The following is a 22,692-nucleotide window of genomic DNA, read 5'->3' as shown; positions in this document are numbered from 1 at the left end:
CCCTGACCCATGTCAACATCACATATTTTATTCTTCCATGTGTGAGGAATATTTCATACAAGTTTAGCGCTACCTTTTTTGTTATACTCTATATTTCTGGACAGAGCATTTTCCGATCCATGTCAACATAACACATTTCATTCTTCTATGTGTGGGGATGTTTCCTACAAGTTTAGCCATACCTTTTTCTTTGTTACGCCATATATTTCTGGACCATTAATCTGCGTCATGTGCACCATCTCAATTCGTCATGTACAATCATCACAGAAAATGTGAAACTAGATTCTCCTGGCATAAACAATGTTCAAACTCTTTAGGGGAATGGAGCTGGGTGATGTCTTCGACAACCGTCACACTTTGAAAGTTGAAATGAGAGTGCTGTGAGAGGAAATTTGACAACAAAGGAAGTGCATATTGCAGTCTCACTTGTCTACTACAAAGTTTAACCAACTTCACCAAGCAACTCAGGCTTAACATTGTGTACCTCTACAGGCAGGAAAAGTGTTTTTGCTTGCGGAAGTTATATAAACTCTACAGTAGAAGAGTAAGAGCGCAATGTGTAAATTAGTGTCTCAAAGCATTTGTACCTAGAAAATGAGGAGAAGTTCACTTGTCAGAATATCAGCAGCTGCCAAACATGTCACCGTGCTGCATTCCCTTCAGTTACCGTATTTACTCGAATCTAAACCGCACTCAAATCTAAGCCGCACCTGAAAAATGAGACTCGAAATCAAGGAAAAAAAATTTTCCCGAATCTAAGCCGCTCCTGAAATTTGAGACTCGAAATTCAAGGTGAGAGAAAAGTTTTAGACCACCCCTCCAAATCGAAACAAAGTTGGTCCATTGTAACGTGAAACACAATTGATGTCGAATGGATGAAGATACCTACAGTAGTTTAGAATTCGAGTCGTAAGCTTAACAGTTAACTTCTACCAAGTAGCCATTGCTATGTGTCAGGCGCTCCGTCTGTATTTACACGGATACCCTTCCTTTTTCATGTGCTTCGTCTGGTTTGAATAGATTGCTTATTTTGCTTTGGTCTGATAAGTGCCGTTCTCTTTGTTATAGGGGTTTACGTTACTGTAAGCTGAAAATACATTATTGTACTGTGTCATGAATTGTTTGTCGCATTCTGGTATAGAGGGTTCACGACCTGTCGCCGCTCACGTCATGGCTTTCTTTTGTGCGCTACCGCGGCTTACAGTAAAAAAAAAAAAAAAAAAAAAAAAAAAAAAAAGAGGAACTGTCTCATAAGCGAAACAATGGCAAGAGACTGCTGTTTTTTGTTACTTACACTGATGCTTTCTTTGATAATGATCAGCAAGAACCAAATAATAGACTGCGTATGATAGAAGATGATCTGAACGAGAGTTTAGCGAAAATTTTTCTCCATTTGAAAATCTTCGCAGACGCCTCTTTAGTACATTACATTCTGCACAGAAATTAGTCATCTTAGATTTAAAAATCTAGTCAATTGCCGTGCTTCATTTCTGACTGTATCGCTATTCAGCATAATACGAATATAAACATGACATGATATGTATATTCTTCCGCTTTTGCTGTTGTCTCACTCTAGTTACGTAGCTTATTAGGAAGACAGGATTTAAATGAGATAGCAGCAAACACGAAAGAATACATGACATAATGTTTGTATTCTTCTACCATCTCTTTTAATTTATTTACTGACGCAGAGGTTTTGGCGCCAGTATTTATCTTTGTGCCTGCAAAGCATACCTGTGTTGCGCTACATGTATTTGACGGCAGAAGTTAGTTGTGGTGACACCTACCAACATTTTTCAGAACTTCCGCTTACTTTGCACTCGATTCTAAGCCGCAGGCGGTTTTTTGGATTACAAAAACCGGAAAAAAAAGTGTGGCTTAGATTCGAGTAAATACGGTTTGTCAACCAGTGTTTACAGTAATCCTGACATTTTTCCTCCGTTACCTGTTCTGCAGGCCCTGAAGGGCATCCCGCGGCAGGCGTACTATGTCGCCACCAAGGTCTCGCGCTACGCGCAGTGGGAACCACGCACTATGTTCGACTTCTCTGCAAAGAGGACGAGGGAGAGCTTTGCGAAGAGCCTCGAGCTGCTGCAGCTGGACTACGTGGACATCATACAGGTGACGTGTGACTGGTTTCCTCCAGTATTACAACTAGAAATAGTGATGAAGCGGTTAGATGCCTGGGATGTGTCAGAATACCTGTTTGTAGGGACTGGAAAAGATCGTAATTTATGGGCAATTTCAGTGTTATCCTTTTACCAATTTGTTTTATTTTCTAATGGATCCTCTTTTCTTTTCTTTTTTTTTAAGTGCTACCGTGTGTTCTTTTTGTCACCGATTTTCAGTGGTACGCCAAAGCTAAAAATATAGCAATCACTTACATCCAAAACTGAAAATATAGCTAGCAGTTACATTATGTTCACTGACATCACATTTATCACATTAGTGGTAAAAAGAAACATTTACATTGTACCTGATAATTCTACTGTTAAAGGAGAAATAACTCTGCAACCACACACTGTTGAAAGTTTTTCAAAAGAAAGTGCTCTAACAACCTAAAGCTCACTGAGTCGCGATTCAGTCACTTTGTCAACACTTCACAACTGTGTGAAAACAGCCACTCAAAATTTGCATTCAAACACACAGGACAAATTTTCTTATGCACAGCAGCAGGCATTGACAGTGTCCACATTTCCTTGTAAAATTAAAGTTCATTTTGCATTAAATTCTTAAGGGATTGGTATCCTGGTTTCATCACTAAACATATCTGTTCCCAAATTAATGAAGCCACCTTTCAAGTCAGAATAGAGGTAACAGCTTTATCTGCTGACATCTAATTTCCTGAAACTTTCATAGCGTATCATACTAAAAATGTGACTGTAAAACTACATTGCTGCATGCAGTGGTTTTTCATATCTAATACTTGTGTTCTACAGACTTAAGTATTGTAATTGGTTTAATAATTTTAACATCTCTTAAAAGTGTATCATTTATGTCATGATTTATTGTGCATAAGTACTGGAAAATGTGACACGGCAGGATAAAAATGTTATGGGAATACAGTTCTTGTCATATGACATCACATCAGTTCTTACATGGACTATGAATGATCAATTTAGGGTTAAACACAAATCTGAGCCAGGAGAAAAAAAATTTCACTATCCAGTTTCAAAATTAAGTAACTAATGCGTTACATATATCAGTAATCTGCTGCCCTTCTGTTTGTCATTTTACACTAGAACAGGGAAAATGCCAAAATTCTTAATTTTTGGAGGAAAAAAAAAAAAAAAAAAAAAAAAAAAAAAAAAAAAAAAAAAAAAAAAAAAAAAAAAAAAGACACCTATTTAAGATTTATCACCTGTGCAAAGTTTTGATGTCGCTACTTATGTCATAAAATAAATGCACTGAAATGAAATGGTGGTTTCTGAACACTATTACTAGAGGCTTCCCCATCTGGGGCATGGAAACATATCCCTTATGCCCGGGCGAGCCATGGTCCACATCCTGCATTAGAGAACCCCTAGTATCAGTTTCTTTGGACAACAAAATTTTCATCGTTGACTACATATGCTTATCGTAAATGCCACAGCTGCAGTGTTCGGCTTTAAACCATCAGCAGGTGGTTTAGATGCTAGAGAGAACACTATACGTAACAGAAATAAAATATTTCCCCGTGTGTGGGTCCACAGCTGCATTGTAATTTCTGACTCCAAAACCATTTCCTGTGTTCCATAGGCCCTTAGAATTCTTTTTTATACTTACAGATGAACTTTATTACATCTTTTAGTTTATTACTTGACAGTTTTGTCCTATGGCTTTTTCCAAATGCTTGCAGTAAGCTACTGCATTTCCCAAAGTTGAATATAAGACAACCCCCCCCCCCCCCCCCCCTTTCTCTTTAAGAGGTTCCCTTAGAAAAAATTATTTTAACATATCTGACTAATCAAAATTAGAAACTGTTTTATTGACATAAAGTATCAACCAAACATTTAACATATACCTATTCGAAACTTATGCCATTTACTGATTGCCTACATTATTATTATAACGAAGAAAATAAAGTAAACAAAAAGAAATGGTTTACATTAATTTTCAGGTCATTTTCTTTTCTTCCTTTTTTGGTCACTAACCTTGTACTCTGTGGTATCACTGTTTTTAATCACTGTCATCATCATAACCAGTCTAACAGTACAGCTGCAAAATTTATATCTTTGTTGTCACAAATATTTGGCTGTTTCTTCCAAATATGTTGCTATTTCTGAGGTGGTTGTTATGGTGGTACCTGAGAACACAGCTGTTTTTTCCGAATACATGTAGGATTTCTCTCCTATACTGACGTGAGAATGTTACAATGTCTCTTGCTTCCAAACATAGCACCTGCCCGCCACTCTCTCATTGGTTGTGTAGAACCAGCTGTCACACCCCTTTTCATTCCCATCATACATCACGGCGAGCACTGACGGTATTGTGGCAAGAAACGTGTAGGTACAGAATCGGCCCCATCTAGACTTTTACCGTTTCGTCCAGAAATGAATACTATTGTTGAGTACTAGTCAGATTCTGACTACAAATGGATTCAGGCAAACTGTAGTTTAAACGTGGTAGATGTTACTAAAAAGCCAAAGTACGTGTTACAGATTCCCACGGTCAGCAACATGATCAAATTCGCTACTCTGTCACAATGTCCTTCCCTGCAGTCATCCTAACCCTAAGTCAGGCTGGTGTCACTGTTACCCTTCCAACACTTCCGGAGTGCTGAGCTTGAGGAACTGTGCAAAACAGACTGCAATATCTTCTAGTGTGCAGGTAATATGTAACAACACCAGCTAATAAGTAAATACACAATGGCAATCACTATTCAATCTAATTCTCAAACTTTCGCTCATCCTGCGATCTAATGACGTCTGTCGATACTATTTCCACAACAGTTCTTGCCACTGCAATTTATTCTCACAGTAACAATTATAGTAGTTTAATATGGTCTTCTTCCTTTGTCAGAAGCTTCATTCTGGATTGATTTTCCTACGTTTTTCCACTGAATGTCACCATTATGTTCTAAGGCTCATTAAAAGCTGGTAACATTTCATTCAATATTCTAATATGTGAACAGCGACCGAATTTCTCATTTGCAAACTGCTTAGTAAATTATTACAGTCTCCCATAATCAAATAAAATATTGATCTATGTTCCGAATCAACTAGTGTTTTTTTGAAGGACAAAATTTCTGTTTTTGTATGTTATTTGTATTCAAAAATTGGCATTAATGTGGTGTGCGTACATGTATGAGAACTTTTATTCGAAACCTGTTCAAATACAACAAAAGTTTGTAAGGTGATGCTATTTCTTCCTGTGTTTCACAAAATTTTCAAATTTTAATCATAGCAGTATACTGTTGTATTGGCAAGTTCATAGTTTATCTAAAAACAAAGATGATGTGACTTACCAAACGAAAGTGCTGGCAGGTCGATAGACACACAAACAAACACAAACATACACACAAAATTCAAGCTTTCGCAACCAACCGTTGCTTCGTCAGGAAAGAGGGAAGGAGAGGTAAAGACAAAAGGATATGGGTTTTAAGGGAGAGGGTAAGGAGTCATTCCAATCCCGGGAGCGGAAAGACTTACCTTAGGGGGAAAAAAGGACCGGTATACACTCGCGCGCACACACACACACACACACACACACACACACACACACACATCCATCCGCATATACACAGACACAAGCAGATGTTTTCCTTTTTCCCCCTAAGGTAAGTCTTTCCGCTCCCGGGATTGGAATGACTCCTTACCCTCTCCCTTAAAACCCATATCCTTTTGTCTTTACCTCTCCTTCCCTCTTTCCTGACGAAGCAACGGTTGGTTGCGAAAGCTTGAATTTTGTGTGTATGTTTGTGTTTGTTTGTGTGTCTATCGACCTGCCAGCACTTTCGTTTGGTAAGTCACATCATCTTTGTTTTTAGATATATTTTTCCCACGTGGAATGTTTCCCTCTATTATATTCAAGTTCATAGTTTCTCACATATCCCTTGCACTAGTGATGCACGAGTCATTGTCACTTGATTGTTCGAGCTACATCAATACCGTATCGAGCGCTTTAGTGTATTGGGAAATCTTGAACCTGTCCGAATGCGAGAATTTTTTGCCTGACACTGCTCTTCTGTATTCTTCAAAATTAATTTGCACGTGATCTCGATAGCCAAAACATTTATCTCTAAATGTGAGCTGACCCCCTTTAAATGTAAGACTACCCCTATATACTCCACTAAACAATGGAGAAATGTTCACCTCAGCAGCAATTAGTTTAATCTGTGATTATAAGATGGCCCTGAATTTTTCAAATGACAAATTTGGGAAAAAATCTTTTCTCATAATTGGGTAAATACTTTAATATAAAGTAAAAATCAAACAATGGGAAATCCAGGATGGAGGGGGGGGGGGGATAGTATGATGGGAGTGATGGATAGTCAAGTGTTGCAGTTTAGACGGAGGGCAGGAGAGAAGGTGCGGAGGGGGGAGGGGTTAAGTAGCGGAAAGGAGAGAAAATAAAAGACTGGGTGTGGTGGTGAAATGACGGCTGTGTAGTGCTGGAATGGGAACAGGGAGTGGGATGGATGGGTGAGGACAGTGACTAACGAAGGTTGAGGCCACACTGTTCGCAGTGTGGTCTGAGCTCTCTGAGACTGCAGACATGTGTGCAAGTTGCGTTTGTGTGTGTGTGTGTGTGTGTGTGTGTGTGTGTGTGTGTGTGTGTGCGCGCGCGCGTGTATGTGTGTGTCTACTGCTGACAAAGGCCTTAATGGCCGAAAGCTTTAATTGTGTGAATCTTTTTATTGTCCCTATTGCAACCCAGCATCTCCGCTATATGGTGAGTAGCAACTTTTCTTCTCTGGTGTTGTTAATATAAGGTAAAGAGAGAGAGACAACAGTTTAGTTGAAACTTCCTGGCAGATTAAAATTGTGTGCAGGACTGAGACTCAAACTCGAGACCTTTGCCTTTCGCAGGCAAGTGCTCTACCAACTGAGCTACCCAAGCTCGACTTGCGCCCCGTCCTCACAGCCTCACTTCTGCCAGTAGCTTGTCTCCTACCTTCCAAACTTTACAGAAGCTCTCCTGCGAAACTTGCAGAACTAGCACTCCTGAAAGAAAGGATATTGCGGAGACATGCACACAGTTTTAATCTGCCAGGAAGTTTCATATCAGCGCACACTCCACTGCAGAGTGAAAATCTCCTTCTGGAACAGTTTAATTTTCTTAACATTGTTACACTTTGTTAATTACAACTGCTGTTATATTATCTACAATTGTGTCAATGAAATATGTGTTGTTGCATTTAAAAAGTGTCTAGTGCCACATGATAGTGGGTTTTTGGACAATTTTAGACATATTTTTAAATACCATATGAACAAATGTACATGAAGAGTGTCTTTACTATCATGACATATAGCAATGTTACAAGATGATATTATGTTTTACATAGTAATAAATATTATATTTTATTGTATTTGTGATGTTGTTGAGAATATTTTGAGTATTGTACAAAATAGTGAGCATAAGAGTCCACTTTTGCCCCTGACAGAAGAATTTCAACAAAACCACTGTATTTTTATGCAGCAATTAAGAGTGTAACTTGTTATATTAGTGATGTTGTTGTACACAGTTTTAACATACACTGTGTGTTTTTAAAGAAATATATATTAACATTTGTGACAGGTCACTTATGCATGAGAACACGAGGGGGTGTGAGAGAAGTACGAGACCGATTTTTTATCTACCAAAGGTTTTATTTTATTTTATTCTTTTTTTTTCCAGAGTAAAGTATTGTCTCCTTCTAAGTAGTTCCCTTTGGCAGCTATACACCAGTGGAGTCATTGTTCCCAGTCTTGATAGCAGCACTGAAAGGCTTCAACTGGTAAAGCCTTTAACAAGTCGGTCACATTATTTCGAATGTTGTCCAGAGTCCTAGAACTATGTCCCTTGAAGACATTTTTCAATTTTGGAAAAAGAAAAAAGTCACAAGAACTGAGATCAGGTGAATAGGAGGGCTGTGGAACAACAGGAATTTCTTTCAAGGTTAAAAAGAAAAAAAAAAAAAAAAAAAAGAAAGAAAGAAACTCCGTGATGGAAGTGGCCGTGTGACAGAGCCTTTCAAGGTATTTTTACTTGGTTGACAGTTTGTTCTGGAGGAACAACCTCTCAAAAGCCCACTTATGTTTGACATTTTCATCAGTTTTTGAAATTGGTCCCCCTGAGTGAAGTTTATCTCCAATGTGTTCTCGGACCTTCAAGAATGATTTGTACCAGTGAAACACTTGGGCCCTTGAAAAGGAATGTTCCTCACAGGCCTGTTTCAACTTTTCAAAGGTCACACTCGTGGATTCTCCTAATTTAACGCAAAACGTGATGCCATAACAGTGCTCTAAATTCCACTGTTCCATTTTTGTAATACACAACAAAAACACAACTTCACTGATGGTGCTCTCAAAAATCACCTGACAGCTGTACGGAGCTGAAACTCGAACTGAGCATCAGGAAGAGTTGGACACTCTGGTCCACACAAGTAGAACATCATAGCATTGACAGATTTCTCACAGTGTTAATCTCATTCCTTTTCTCACATACCTCATACTCATACTGTTGCCAGATGACTGTAGTCCTCTCTGCTGGTATACAAGGATGTTCAGTTGAGTGTTGCCTGTTTTCACATCTCTGTAATGACACTGTTTTCATCTGTGGACCTTGAAGGACATATTAGCTTCTAAAAACTTAATCAAGGAGTTGGCAGCCATTTGTCCACAGCAGTTTAGCTATATGACTTGCCACTCAGTGAGTTCCTTTATGGGTTATGGGGTGCTCAAGATGATATATGCAGACTTTAGGTGTGTGTGTGTGTGTGTGTGTGTGTGTGTGTGTGTGTGTGTGTGTGTGAGAGAGAGAGAGAGAGAGAGAGAGAGAGAGAGAGAGAGAGGGGGGGGGGGGGGTATCGATTCCTACATAGCACTATATAGTTCTTAAAATGTGGTGACACATGTTTCACGAACACTGCTGTAAGTAACATAGCAGCAGTTGTAATTAGCTAAGTGCAGTGATGTTTATATAAAAAGTGCTTTTGCCTTTTCACCCTGTATTAACTTATCACATGCATTTGGAAATAAGTGCAGTCTACAGCTGGCCAGTAATGTGCTGCATGATGTAATAATGTTCATGTGTATAAAAAATATATTATGACAGCACACGAGGGACATAAAAATGGTTTTATAATAAATATATCTAAAAAGAAAAATGATGAGACTTACCAAACAAAAGCGCTGGCAGGTCGATAGACACACAAAAAAAAACACAAACATACACACAAAATTCAAGCTTTCGCAACAAACTGTTGCCTCATCAGGAAAGAGGGAAGGAGAGGGAAAGACGAAAGGATGTCGGTTTTAAGGGAGAGGGTAAGGAGTCATTCCAGTCCCGGGAGCGGAAAGACTTACCTTGGGGGAAAAAAGGACGGGTATACACTCGCGCACACACACACACATATCCATCCACACATATACAGACATAATAAATAAATAAATAAATAAAGTAGATGAGAGCCCATATGGCTTGTGACATCATCATTACACACAATCTTTCTGTAAAGGATCAAAACCCAATATTTTGTTTAGATAATATTTCATAAAACTCACAGAGAAAGTAAATAGTCAGTGCTAAGTATAAAACAGGCAGAAAGAGTTCCAAGGAACTTGCTTTGTGTGGTCCTTCAAGCCAATATCACACGCTGTACTAGTCAAAAGCGAGTGGCACCCAGCATCAGTGGATTTACAGCAATCCTAAAGACTATGTTATACAAAGGCTAAATTTGTGCTGTTTCTCTGTCAGTTCTATGAAATGTTCTCAGAATGAGATTTTTTTTTGTCCTTTATGCAGTTACTGTGTATAACGAATGCTGACGAAAGCCATAAAAGCTCACACTTATTTTATTTCTTTTGCCAGTACTGACTAATGCTGTGTTTCAGCATCTAAAACACCTGATAGTGGATTAAAGCCAAAACGGCAATTGTGAGATTTACAATAAATATATGTAATGGATGGCAAAAATATTCTCGTATAAAAAGAACTCTAACCTATACCTTGGGCTATGCCACATTCAGTCTCTCACTACAACTTACTTTCCAAGAAATAATATAAAGGCAAAAAATTGTCTTATTACTGTAAGAAATACAGCAACCAGCCACTTCTTGTATATTTTTATTTAATCCTACTATGCATTTTGGGCTTCTGCCAATCTCAGTTGGCATAATACATACGTAAGTCTTCATTACTGTGTTGTTAACACATCAACTGCATTTTGGATGCCTCAACTCCCTATGTAAAATAACAACATGTTTGTGTAGTACACTTCGTGAGTTGTATATTTACAATTTATTACTTGGTACATGAAGAAGTTGCTTTCTGTTCTGTTTGTATTCGCTCCTATCTTGTGCTTTTCTAAGTGTGGCAGAAACAGTTTTTCTTTGTACAATGCACAGAAGCAGCATAGCGTTCACCATATTGCTGACTGACATGTTTATTTACATAATGAATTATCTCTAAATCCAAAGGTGCACTTTGCTTACAGGTTCTAAAAGTACACCTGAAATTAGTTGAGTGTGTACTTTGGACATTGCTGCCTTAAAAATTTAATTTAAAGTAATATAATCCAAAGCCACAGAAATAGACAACAGAGGGATAGAGAAACAATTAAAATTGCTCAAAAGAGGAAAGGCTGTTAGACCTGATGGGATACCAGTTCGATTTTACACAGAGTACGCAAAGGAACTTGCCCCCCCCCTTCTTGCAGCGGTGTACCGTAGGTCTCTAGAAGAGCGTAGCGTTCCAAAGGATTGGAAAAGGGCACAGGTCATCCCCGTTTTCAAGAAGGGACATCGAACAGATGTGCAGAACTATAGACCTATATCCCTAATGTCGATCAGTTGTAGAATTTTGGAACACGTATTATGTTCGAGTATAATGACTTTTCTGGAAACTAGAAATCTACTCTGTAGGAATCAGCATTGGTTTCGAAAAAGACGATCATGTGAAACCCAGCTCGCACTATTCATCCACGAGAGTCAGAGGGCCATAGACACGGGTTCACAGGTAGATGCCGTGTTTCTTGACTTCCGCAAGGCATTCGATACAGTTCCCCCCAGTCATTTAATGAACAAAGTAAGAGCATATGGACTATCAGACCAATTGTGTGATTGGATTGAAGAGCTCTTAGATAACAGAACACAGCATGTCATTCTCAATGGAGAGAAGTCTTCCGAAGTAAGAGTGATTTCAGGTTTGCCGTAGGGCCGTTGCTATTCACAATATACATAAATTACCTTGTGGATGACATCGTAAGTTCACTGAGGCTTTTTGTGGATGATGCTGTGGTATATTTAGAGGTGGTGACAATGGAAAATTGTACTGAAATGCAGGAGGATCTGCAGCGAATTGACGCATGGTGCAGGGAATGGCAATTGAATCTCAATGTAGACAAGTGTAATGTGCTGTGAATACATAGAAAGAAAGATCCCATATCATTTAGCTACAATATAGCAGGTCAGCAACTGGAAGCAGTTAATTCCATAAATTATCTGGGAGTACGCATTAGGAGTGATTTAAAATGGAATGATCATATAAAGTTGATCGTCGGTAAAGCAGATGCCAGACTGAGATTCATTGGAGGAATCCTAAAGAAATGCAATCCGAAAACAAAGGAAGTAGGTTACAGTACGCTTGTTCGCCCACTGCTTGAATACTGCTCAGCAGTGTGGGATCCGTACCAGATAGGGTTGATAGTAGAGATGGAGAAGATCCAATGGAGAGCAGTGCGCTTCCTTACAGGATCATTTAGTAATTGTGAAAGCATTACGCAGATGATAAATAAACTCCAGTGGAAGACTCTGCAGAAGAGACGCTCAGTAGCTCGGTACGGGCTTTTGTTGAAGTTTCGAGAACATACCTTCACCGAGGAGTCAAGCAGTATATTGCTCCCTCCTACGTATATCTCGCGAAGAGACCATGAGGATAAAATTAGAGAGATTAGAGCCCACACAGAGGCATACTGACAATCCATCTTTCCACGAACAATACGAGACTGGAATAGAAGGGAGAACTGATAGAGGTACTCAAGGTACCCTCCGCCACACACCGCCAGGTGGCTTGCGGAGTATGGATGTAGATGTAGATGTAGAACTTAACAACAAATAAAGTGGATAAATTAAATAAATGTTATCAGTGTTCAGTTATCTTCCTCTCTGCACATTTATTACAGCAAATGCCACAAAATCTTTACATCCAGGGACAAAGTCGATACTCGGTGTGAATGATGAAGGACACATTATATACACAATCAGCTGCTCTGTATACTTCATTGGACTATGTTGTTTTTACACTGACAGTGGTTACTGAGCTCACTGTAAGTGAAGTTGCGCAATAAATCTGCAACTTAGTTGCTTACACGCAAGTGGAATGTGTTTTTTGCCTAAACAGTTCCAAAATTTTACAACAAGTGTGATGTGCACGTAATAAGTGTGACTTGGACAGGACTTGTAGGAAGTGTATTGCCACCTTTTCAGCAATGGGCCATGTGTGGTCCAGTTATCAAAAGTGTGTTACTGTTTTATGATTCAAATAGATATGTCTTTCTATTTAAGAATATATTAATACATCAGAATGTAATATGTTAAAGCAACTTTTTGTCCCGTGCCAGAAGTGTCCACACATATCAGAGCTAGTGACACATTCCAACAAAATGTATGCTACAGCCAGCCGGAGTGGCCGTGCGGTTCTAGGCGCTACAGTCTGGAGCCGTGAGATCGCTACGGTCGCAGGTTCGAATCCTGCCTCGGGCATGGATGTTTGTTATGTCCTTAGGTTAGTTAGGTTTAAGTAGTTCTAAGTTCTAGGGGACTGATGACCTCAGATGTTAAGTCCCATAGTGCTCAGGGCCATTTGAACCATTTTTTTTCTTTGTATGCTACAGCTGGTGGTGTGTATAACAGATGCAAAAATATTTCAAGGGTGGGACATGACTCACACTCATTCAAATTGTCAGTCAGTATAGCACTTGCCTGTGAAAGGCAAAGGTGCCAGGTTCGAGTCCCGGTCTGGCGCACAGTTTTAGCCTGCCAGGAAGTTTCAGTATTGACGTTGCTGCGTTTCTCTACGGGTGTCGAAATGCTACATTACCATTGACCTCAATGAGCAACTGAATAATTTTTCCTCTCTGATATTTCCAGGTGCACGATGTGGATTTCGCTATAAACCCAGACATACTTATCAAGGAGACACTTCCGGCACTGCAGGAGATTGTGGCAGCGGGCAAGGCGAGGTTCATCGGTATCACGGGGTACCACCTGGAGCCACTCCGCGAGCTCATCGAGAAGAGCACAAGTGTGAAAGTGCACACGATACTGTCGTTCACGAGAGACACGCTCATAGACGACACGCTGCAGCGGCATCTTCCATTCTTCAAGGTGTGTACATCTGTCAGTTTTGGTTTAACTGTACCTTTTAAGACTGCTGCTGCTGCTGAGTTAACTTGTCGTACTCCACTCATCCCCACAAGCTGTGTACAAGTTCAAGTGCAGCCTCACGATTTTCCCTTCAGTGCTGTTGACAAGTTAACTGGGGCCTCCGTGCCGGCCTCTGAGCTCTAGTGACTGGTGTAGACATGTCACCACTCAGGTATCTGAATACTTAGACAAGTTATAGCCTGCAGTGAATCTTTCCCCCGGTAACTCAGTAGCTTTTCACATCCCTGACCATTAAATTGTGTTGGGATACTTTGTCTACAGTGATCTCATTTTGCTGCATTCAGCTTCACTTTAGCTCATACTGTTGACAAGGACTGGCATCACAGGTGTGGTGTGACTGTTCTGATTTGGCCTCAGTGATTTTTCTGCTGCTTTCCAGTATCTGGCATCTTACTGTTGTTTGGATAATGAAAAGTTTGAAATGATGGATGCAGCACTGCAGTATTTAGCTCGACACCTTTCCACATTTATTGACATATATGATGATATGATAATAAGCTGGTATATGATAATTTATATAGTATAATTATTCACCACAGTTCAGCACACACATTACACTGCAAAAGATTTGACAGTGGCAACATATTTTTAGTACCACTTTTCTATCCCAATTCTGATGGAAACAGAACAAGAAGTGAGGTTTGTTTACGTAGTCACTGACAAAAATGTTGTTCAGTTTACAGTACCAATGGGCTGAAGTTTAGCAATATAAAGTTTGGACAGACAGTACATGATATTCGCAGAATAATAACTGCCCTCCGACTGACTATTAGCGACACAAGTGGTGATGTAATGTTACCAGAATGAATGATATCCACAGTTTGATGGGATCACTGTCCATCACACTTGCTTACAGTAGAGCAAATAAATAAAATTTGAAATTTGTTATTGTTTTTTGGCCATGCCAGAAAAAGAGGAAAATTAGTGGTTACGAAATCATAATGAGCAAAGTAGCAATTTTGTTTAACTGTAGGTTGGATATCGAGAAAATTAATAAAAGTATAGGAACTGTAACTCCTAGAGGGCGCGTCCCCAGGTGGCGGATCGGGGAACGCCTCCCAGATATGGGTGGTAGGAGGGAAATCAAATACCTCCCGCGGACCAACAGGTCGGACAGAGCAAGTTCGTTAGCTGAAGTGAAAGCAACTGCTCTAGGGGTAGGCATCCCCGAAATCAAGACCCTGGTCCTCCAGGTTGGGGGTTGTGCTTAGGGCCAGCGACCCTATCACAGGATCCTGTAGGAGAAAATGGATTGCTACGAATCAGAATGACAAGAATGCTGGGCCACCAAACTTGATGACGAACTTGCAAAATTTAAAGGTTATGAATATGGGAACATGGAATGTATTAAGTCTCTATAGATCAGGATCACTGATAAATGTCATACAGGAACTTGAAAGGTATAAAATGGATTTAGTTGCAGTACAAGAAATCAGATGGACGGGTAATGGAAGTATAAACAAAAATAAGTATACAATAATGTATGGGGGAAATGATACACAAATACATGCACTAGGGACAGGATTTATAATAAACAACAAATTGTTACCTTTTATTAGGAAATTTGAGGCAGTGAATGAAAGGATATCTCACATTACGATTCAATGCAAATATAAGACTTTAAATGTTATAAATTGCCATGCTCCAACAGAGGATAAAGAGGACAATATTAAAGAAGAATTTTACAACAAATTGGAACAGGTATATGATACATTCTCGAAAAATTCAATTAAAATAATTCTAGGAGATTTCAATGCCAAGTTAGGACATGAAAATCATTATAAACCTACAATTGGACCTCATAGTCTACATCAGCAGAGTAATGAAAACGGAACAAAACTTATTAGCTTTGCCACTTCCAAAAACATGTTGATCAAAAGTACATATTTTGCACATAAAGATATACATAAACAAACATGGGCCTCAAGAGATGGCATCACAAAAAATCAAATTGATCATGTATTAATCGAAAAACAACATCATAAATGCATACATGATATCAGAAGTCAAAGGGGAGCAGACTGCGATTCGGATCACTTTCTTGTAAAAGCCAAGTTCAAGATCTCACTCTCAAGACATAAATGGTCTAAATTAAATGGTGTTCCTAGGTTTAATACAATGAAACTGAAAAACCCAAACATTCTCAACCAGTACATTAGAGAATTAGAAACACACAAACCTGAAGTGGAAAGTAAAATTAACAATGATGATACTAATCAAGCCTGGAACGCTCTGAAAGAAAATATCACACGAGCAACTACCTCAGTTTTGGGACATTTTACTACAACTAAGAACCCCTGGTTTGATGCCGAGTGCTCGAACGCTATCGAAGATAGAAAATTAGCAAGGGAAAAATTCCTACAAAAACCAATAACACAAAACAAACTTATTTTTGAAGAGAAACAGAAACATGCCAGGAAACTCATTAGGAAAAAGAAAAGGGATTTTATGAATTACAAATTAAAAAGAGCTGAGAATGACCGTACCACAGACTCCAGAGGATTTTTCAAGAGCATAAATATGTTTAAAAGTGGGAATATAAAAAATTATGGACAGTTCATAACAGACCCAGATGGCTCCTTGCTAACAGAAAGAAGTGACATTGCTAACAGATGGAAGGAATATTTTAATGAGTTACTAAATGCTCCAACTATAAGCGTCTCTCAGGAAGATGACAATGAATATCTTACTGCTGACCCATCGGACGAAGAGCCCAGCTTAGCAGAAATTAAAGAAAGCATCAAGAAGCTGAAGAGACATAAAGCTCCTGGAAGTGATGGTATAGACACAGATATATGGAAGCTCAGTAAATTTCCTTTTGTAAACTGCTTACACAAAATCATCACCAACATCTGGAAGCAGGAACAGGTCCCACATGATTGGAAAGAAGTAGTTGTGTGCCCTATATACAAGAAGGGGGACCCAACAAATTGTTCAAACTACAGAGGAATTGCGTTACTAAACACAACATACAAAATTCTGACAAATATACTGTTAGCAAGGATAAGCCCATACGTTGAAGACTCCCTAGATGATGCCCAATGTGGATTTAGACCTAACAGATCGACTATTGACAATATATATGTCCTAAGGATGTTGGGTGAAAAGAAATATGAATTCAATCAAAATGTACATATGCTTTTCATTGATTTTAAAAAAGCTTTTGACAGTATCAACAGGGAATATTTATGGAAGTGCATGAGGCAGATTGGCATCCCTAACAAATTGATAAATTTAATAAAAGCTTGCACTTTAAACTCAAAATACAAAATAAAAGTAGCTGGCAAACTTTCTGAAGACTTTGAGGTTAAAACTGGAGTCAAACAAGGGGATTCACTCTCACCAGTTCTTTTTAACATAGTAATCAATAGAATAATCCAAAAAGTAAAGCTACTACAAATTGGAGCACAACTGGAAAGCAAAATTAACATTGTAGCATACGCCGATGACATTGCATTATTATCTGACAGTGAGAATGATTTGAAGCTTCTTACAGCACAATTAATTAAAGCCACAAATGGCACAGGCCTCCAGCTGAATACAGACAAAACAATGTACTTTATCTTATCCCGCTATCCATCAAATAATAATGTACTGCAAATTAATAACACAGCTTTCACAAAGACAAATGAATTTAATTACCTTGGTACAATAGTAACCTCTGACAACTCCATAAAAATTGAAATAGAATCACGAATTCAGAAGGCTAATAAATGCTACTATAGTCTCTTGACAGTTTTCAAAAGTAAGTTAATATCTAGGAACACCAAACTACAAGTATACAAATCATTGATTATACCAGTACTCACCTATGGATCTGAAACCTGGACTCTCACAAAAAAAGAGGAAAACAGATTAAGAGTATTTGAACGAAAAATTTTGAGAAAAATATTTGGACCCATAAGAGATAGGATCAGTGATGAATGGAGATTGCTAAATAACAATGAAATTTACAAATTATATAAAGACTCCGATATAGTGGCCAAAATTAAAGCCAAAAGACTGAAATGGATAGGGCATGTCATCAGAGCACCACCAAACAGGACCATCAAGAAAGTGACTGAAGAGATTCCCACCGGAAGACGACCTCTTGGACGCCCACGCATGAGATACTTGGACAATATTCAAGACGATCTCAGAAAACTAGGACATGACAGACAGTGGCAAATTACTTGTAAAGACAGAGCAAAGTGGTTCAACATTGTCCATTCTGCAGCAAAAAGCCTTCATGGATTGTAATGCTTAATAATAATAATAATAATAATAATAATAATAGGAACTGTGTTGTGAAACCAGGTTCTACTTTAATGAGCATTCACAAATCCCATCAACATTGGCTAAAATATGGAATTTTTTATAGTAGCCAAACTAACAAGTTTCCTGAGTTGAAGTGGGCATTTCTTGATTAAGAAAAATAAGGACTTCGAAATAACCAGCAGTTAAGACTCAAACATTTAAGGAGATGAAATTTTAGTTAAGAATAATTATTCAAATATGATGTTTATGAAACAAGTAAAATGTTTACTGAGAAGGGAGCATGAGGTCTTTCACATGAAGCGTAACATTTTGAAAGCTATCTTTTTGCTCATTGAAAATATGAACTCCACATGTTGTGTAGGGATCAAAAAATCTGAATAATCTTTTAAATAAATTGTTTTTGGACAAATTAAACGTTTCTTTGATGTTAGTAGCCATGAAATTACTGATAGAACAGTAAAGTTTTATGAACATCACCTTTAATAAGAAATTAGTCATTTTACATAACTATAGTATTTACATCATGTACATAATTTATGTAGCAAGTGGAGCCACCCATGCCTCGCTATGCTTAAAGTGTTTTTCTCATAATATATCCTACAAACGAAATACCAAGATGTAATGGTTACACTAAGCTTAGATAGTGTAGATATCTGTGAGAATGAATTATTCTGTGCCAAAGTAAGTAGTAATAACTTCAAAGATGCTGAAATCAATAATCTGAAGCCATCTACAGTTTCATGTTTCAACAATAGGTTTGTCTGATAGTTCCTCCTTAGCCAAAGAATCTGAAAATGATAGTAACTTTTGAAATGTGTAATTAAGATCAGATTGTAAACTACTGAAGGAAAAGCCATCTATACTTCTCTACAGATTTCTAACCATAAATTTGCGAATGAGCCGAAAAATCGGAAAGCTATTTTTGTGTCTTGATGGTATTAAATCTTTGAGTAACAGGAGAAGAAATTGCAGAGGCAAGATGCTTGCATAGCCCCAAACCAGGTAGAAACACATAGGTAGACATGTTGGAATAATTGTGCAGTGCTTAACTCGGCATATAATAAGTACATCTGCAGCAGCTAATGGATTAATGATTAATGTGAAGTAATGTCCATCAGAAAAGAAAAGTTAAGATTATTCAAGGAACTTTACTCTGAAAAATGTGAAGACTCTGGAAAGTCAACTACTCTAATGACTTACCTAGTTTCCCCATATTAACTTTAAGCAACCTTGGGCATGTATTCAGAATGTTGCACTAATAAATTGTGAACAAATATGACAAAACAAAAATATCTGGAAATGAGTGAATTTTTAATCATACAGACATTCTGCTGGTTTAATTTGATAAAAAATTGTATGTTAATAACGTTACAACCATTGCTTTGTACTTTTTACAAACCACCACAAGATTTCAGGTTTGAGATGTGATTTGTCACTGTAAAACATATGGCTGGTCAGAAACCAACAGAGTAATTTGTTTACAGGCACATTGTGAAGAAACAGTGTCACCTGAAGCTTTTCATTGCACACTTACCTTTTTATGATTTCCTTAAAGACCTAACTTGACAATATTTCAAATCAGTTTGTTAAACTTATGGTGATCAGTCACCTCTGGGAAAGACCCTATTGGCTCTACTGGATTTGTATCTGATCACTTTCTGGGTTTTGTTTTATGTTTTATATGGGAGAAATCTTCTTTTAACATTAGAGAGACAACGGACTGGACCACATGTTTCATTTTTTTAATCACTTTAGCATTCATAATTTCTTTGATGTTCCTTTTGAGTGTTTTCAATGTGATCCAATTGAAATTCTTCTAGATTTCGATTAGATTAGAGATTAGATTAGTACTTGTTCCATAGATCATGAATACGACACTTTGTAATGCTGTGCAACATGTCAGGTTATTAAAAGGTGTCTATACAAGATATTACATTATGCAAAATATTACATGACACTTACTTTTTTTGTGGAGTTTGGAGAAATTGCCCACTTAATATATTCATCTAATGAGCAGGAGGAGTTGCCATTAAGAAATTCTTTTAGTTTCCTTTTAAATGCTATATGGCTATCTGTCAGACTTTTGATGCTATTAGGCAAGTGACCAAAGACTTTTGTGGCAGCATAATTTACCCCCTTCTGAGCCAAAGTTAGATTTAATCTTGAGTAGTGAATATCATCCTTTCTCCTAGTGTTGTAGCCATGTACACTGCTGTTACTTTTGAATTCGTTCGGATTGTTAATAACAAATTTCATAAGTGAATATATATAGTGAGGCTACAGTGAAGATCTCGAGCTCTTTAAATAAGTGTCTGCAGGATGACCTTGGATGAGCTCCAGCAATTATTCTGATTACACGCTTTTGTGCAATGAACACTCTTTTACTCAATGATGAGTTACCCCAGAATATGATGCCATACAAAAGCAGAGAATGAAAATAGGCGTGGTAAGCTAATTTACTGAGATGTATATCGCCAAAATTTGCAATGACCCTAATAGCATAAGCAGCTGAACTCAAACATTTCAGCAGATCTTCAGTGAGTTTTTTACAGTTCAACCCCTCATCAATGCATACACCTAGAAATTTTGAATATTCTACCTTAGCTAACGATTTCTGATCGAAGTCTATATTTATTAATGGTGTCATTCCTTTTACTGTGTGGAACTGTGTGTACTGTGTTTTGTCAAAGTTTAATGAGAGCCCATTTGCAGAGAACCACTCAATGATTTTCTGAAAAACATCGTTTACAATTTCACCAGTTAATTCTTGTCTGTTGGGTGTGATAGCTATTCTTGTATCATCAGCAAAAAGTACCAGCTTTGCATCTTCGTGAATATAGAATGGCAAGTCATTAATATATATTAAGAACAGAAGAGGCCCCAAGATCGAACCTTGCGACACCCCATTCTTGATTGTTCCCCAATTTGAGAAATCACCAGTTTTTTTGCATATTATGTGAACCGCTTATTTCAACTTTCTGCACTCCTCCAGTTAGTTATATCCAAGATTTAGCTTTCCCTGTAAATTTGGGAAATTGTGTGGACATTAGTTTTTTCTGAGACATTTTACAAATATTGATCAGTTTCTCGCCATTTCTTTTGTTCTCAAGTGTACTGGATATTCACCTTCAATATTGTTAAAACACTTTTACATCTCAACTTGCATATTGAAGTCACTGAGAAGAATTTTAACATTGCTTTTAGGTATGTTGGAGATGTCAGTTTCTACAAAATCCAAAATTAGTTTACTTTGTTTAGAGCCATTCTGTTGTCTCGATCTATAGGTGCATGGCAGTTTGTAAGGGTATAGCTTTTAATCTTGCACTGTATTGTTAACATTGACATTTTTTCTGCTTGTGACTTAAATCTGTTATACTATCTACAGTTTTTTTGTGTACATAAAATGCTGTTACAAACATTTGCAGGTTCTTATTACTAGTTTTCCATTATAAATTTTATAATATTGTGTATCAACTTCATTCTCAACCAAGAATCTTATTTTTCTGGCCTGCTAGAATTTGTATATTCGCTTTCTGAAAAGATAATGTCAGTTCTTTCTGTTTACCAATTTCCAGAAGTGCATTTACATGTAATATTCCATTGTGGTAATTGGTCATGAACTTAAACTTAGAAGGTATCAGTGATCTGTAGTGAGATGTCTTTCTGATTCAGTCCCAGTACTGTCGAGATCCTTCCATACGTATTCAAACCATTCATCAGAGACTTAAGGTCTGTTTGTCAGTCATGTTGCATCCATTCTGAACAAACGTCCGTAGAGCTTTAATCACAATTTCCTTATTGATTCAATCAGTCGGCTGCTATCTCTGTCCCCCTCCCCTTTTCCTTGCAAGTTATTCTGCCTGTCTGTTATCTTATGCTCAAACTCCTTGCCTTCTCTCATTGCAGTCTGTCCTACCATTCTGAGGCATTTGCTTGTGTATAGACATTCAGTTATCACTTTGTCGTAGTGCCTGAGTTTAGCATTGAGATTGTCTTTGTCCTTTTATAGAACATGTGACAACCTTCACTCTCCTGCTTCATTGGCTTCTGATGTAGTAGTATTTGTCTGTATTACTCCACCAACATATCTGAAACCGTCCACTTTTTCTGTGTTAAGTGATTGAGCACTGTTCCGACGTCAGTTATGTACTTCATTTTGAAATAAATTTGGAGGGCAGCTTTTTGTGCCTCCTTTTTTGTTCCCCCAGCATGTCGATCTGTTCCACAGCTGTGCATGTGTTTCTTGACGGGATCACCAAGTCATTGGTAAATTCGAGGTAGTTGACACTTAACTGTTTTTTTGAACCTCCAATGTGAACTTTATGCAGAATGCCGGACCAGGCTAATTCCTTTTCCCATTTCCAGCAATCTTCCCATAACACACATTTGATGAGACTTTAGCAACAGACAGCAAAAGGTCATTATTTACAGTGTTGAGAATGGCTATGATGTTGGGGTCTAAGTGGGGCATAGTCAAATGGGGGCTGCCCTGGAGATCAGTGCTGGGGCCTGTTCATTATTTATATGAATGATGTGTCATTTATGTGAACGATGTGTCCTCTAGTATTACAGATAATTCTAAAATATTTCTGTGTGCTGATGACACTAGCTTGGTAGTAAAGGATGTTGTGTACAACATTGGCTCAGTTTCAAATAGTGCAGTTCATGACAAAGTTCATTGCTTGTAGAAAATAAACAAATGCTAAATCACAGTAAGACTCAGTTTTTTACAGTTTCTAACACACAATTCAACAAAACCCGACTTTTTAATTTCACAGAATGGGCATACGATTATTGAAACTGAACAATTCAGATTTTTGGGTGTTCATATTGATGGTAAACTGTCGTGGAAAGTCCAAGTTCAGCA

At 38.0% G+C, this 22,692-nt stretch overlaps 1 protein-coding gene across 1 annotated transcript in view; it reads left to right on the top strand.

The window, feature by feature from the left end:
• LOC126108794 (uncharacterized) overlaps window positions 1–22,692 on the top strand; it is a 65,801-nt gene that overhangs the window by 33,615 nt on the left and 9,494 nt on the right. Inside the window, exons 4-5 of the mRNA XM_049914153.1 lie at window positions 1,957–2,121; window positions 13,272–13,508. Of these exons, the coding sequence (XP_049770110.1) occupies window positions 1,957–2,121; window positions 13,272–13,508 (402 nt within the window). The remainder of the gene's footprint in view (window positions 1–1,956; window positions 2,122–13,271; window positions 13,509–22,692) is intronic.

This window comes from Schistocerca cancellata, chromosome 11 (assembly GCF_023864275.1).
Source record: "Schistocerca cancellata isolate TAMUIC-IGC-003103 chromosome 11, iqSchCanc2.1, whole genome shotgun sequence".
Taxonomy (NCBI): Eukaryota; Metazoa; Arthropoda; class Insecta; order Orthoptera; family Acrididae; genus Schistocerca; species Schistocerca cancellata.
This window is presented reverse-complemented; position numbering and strand designations above follow the sequence as displayed.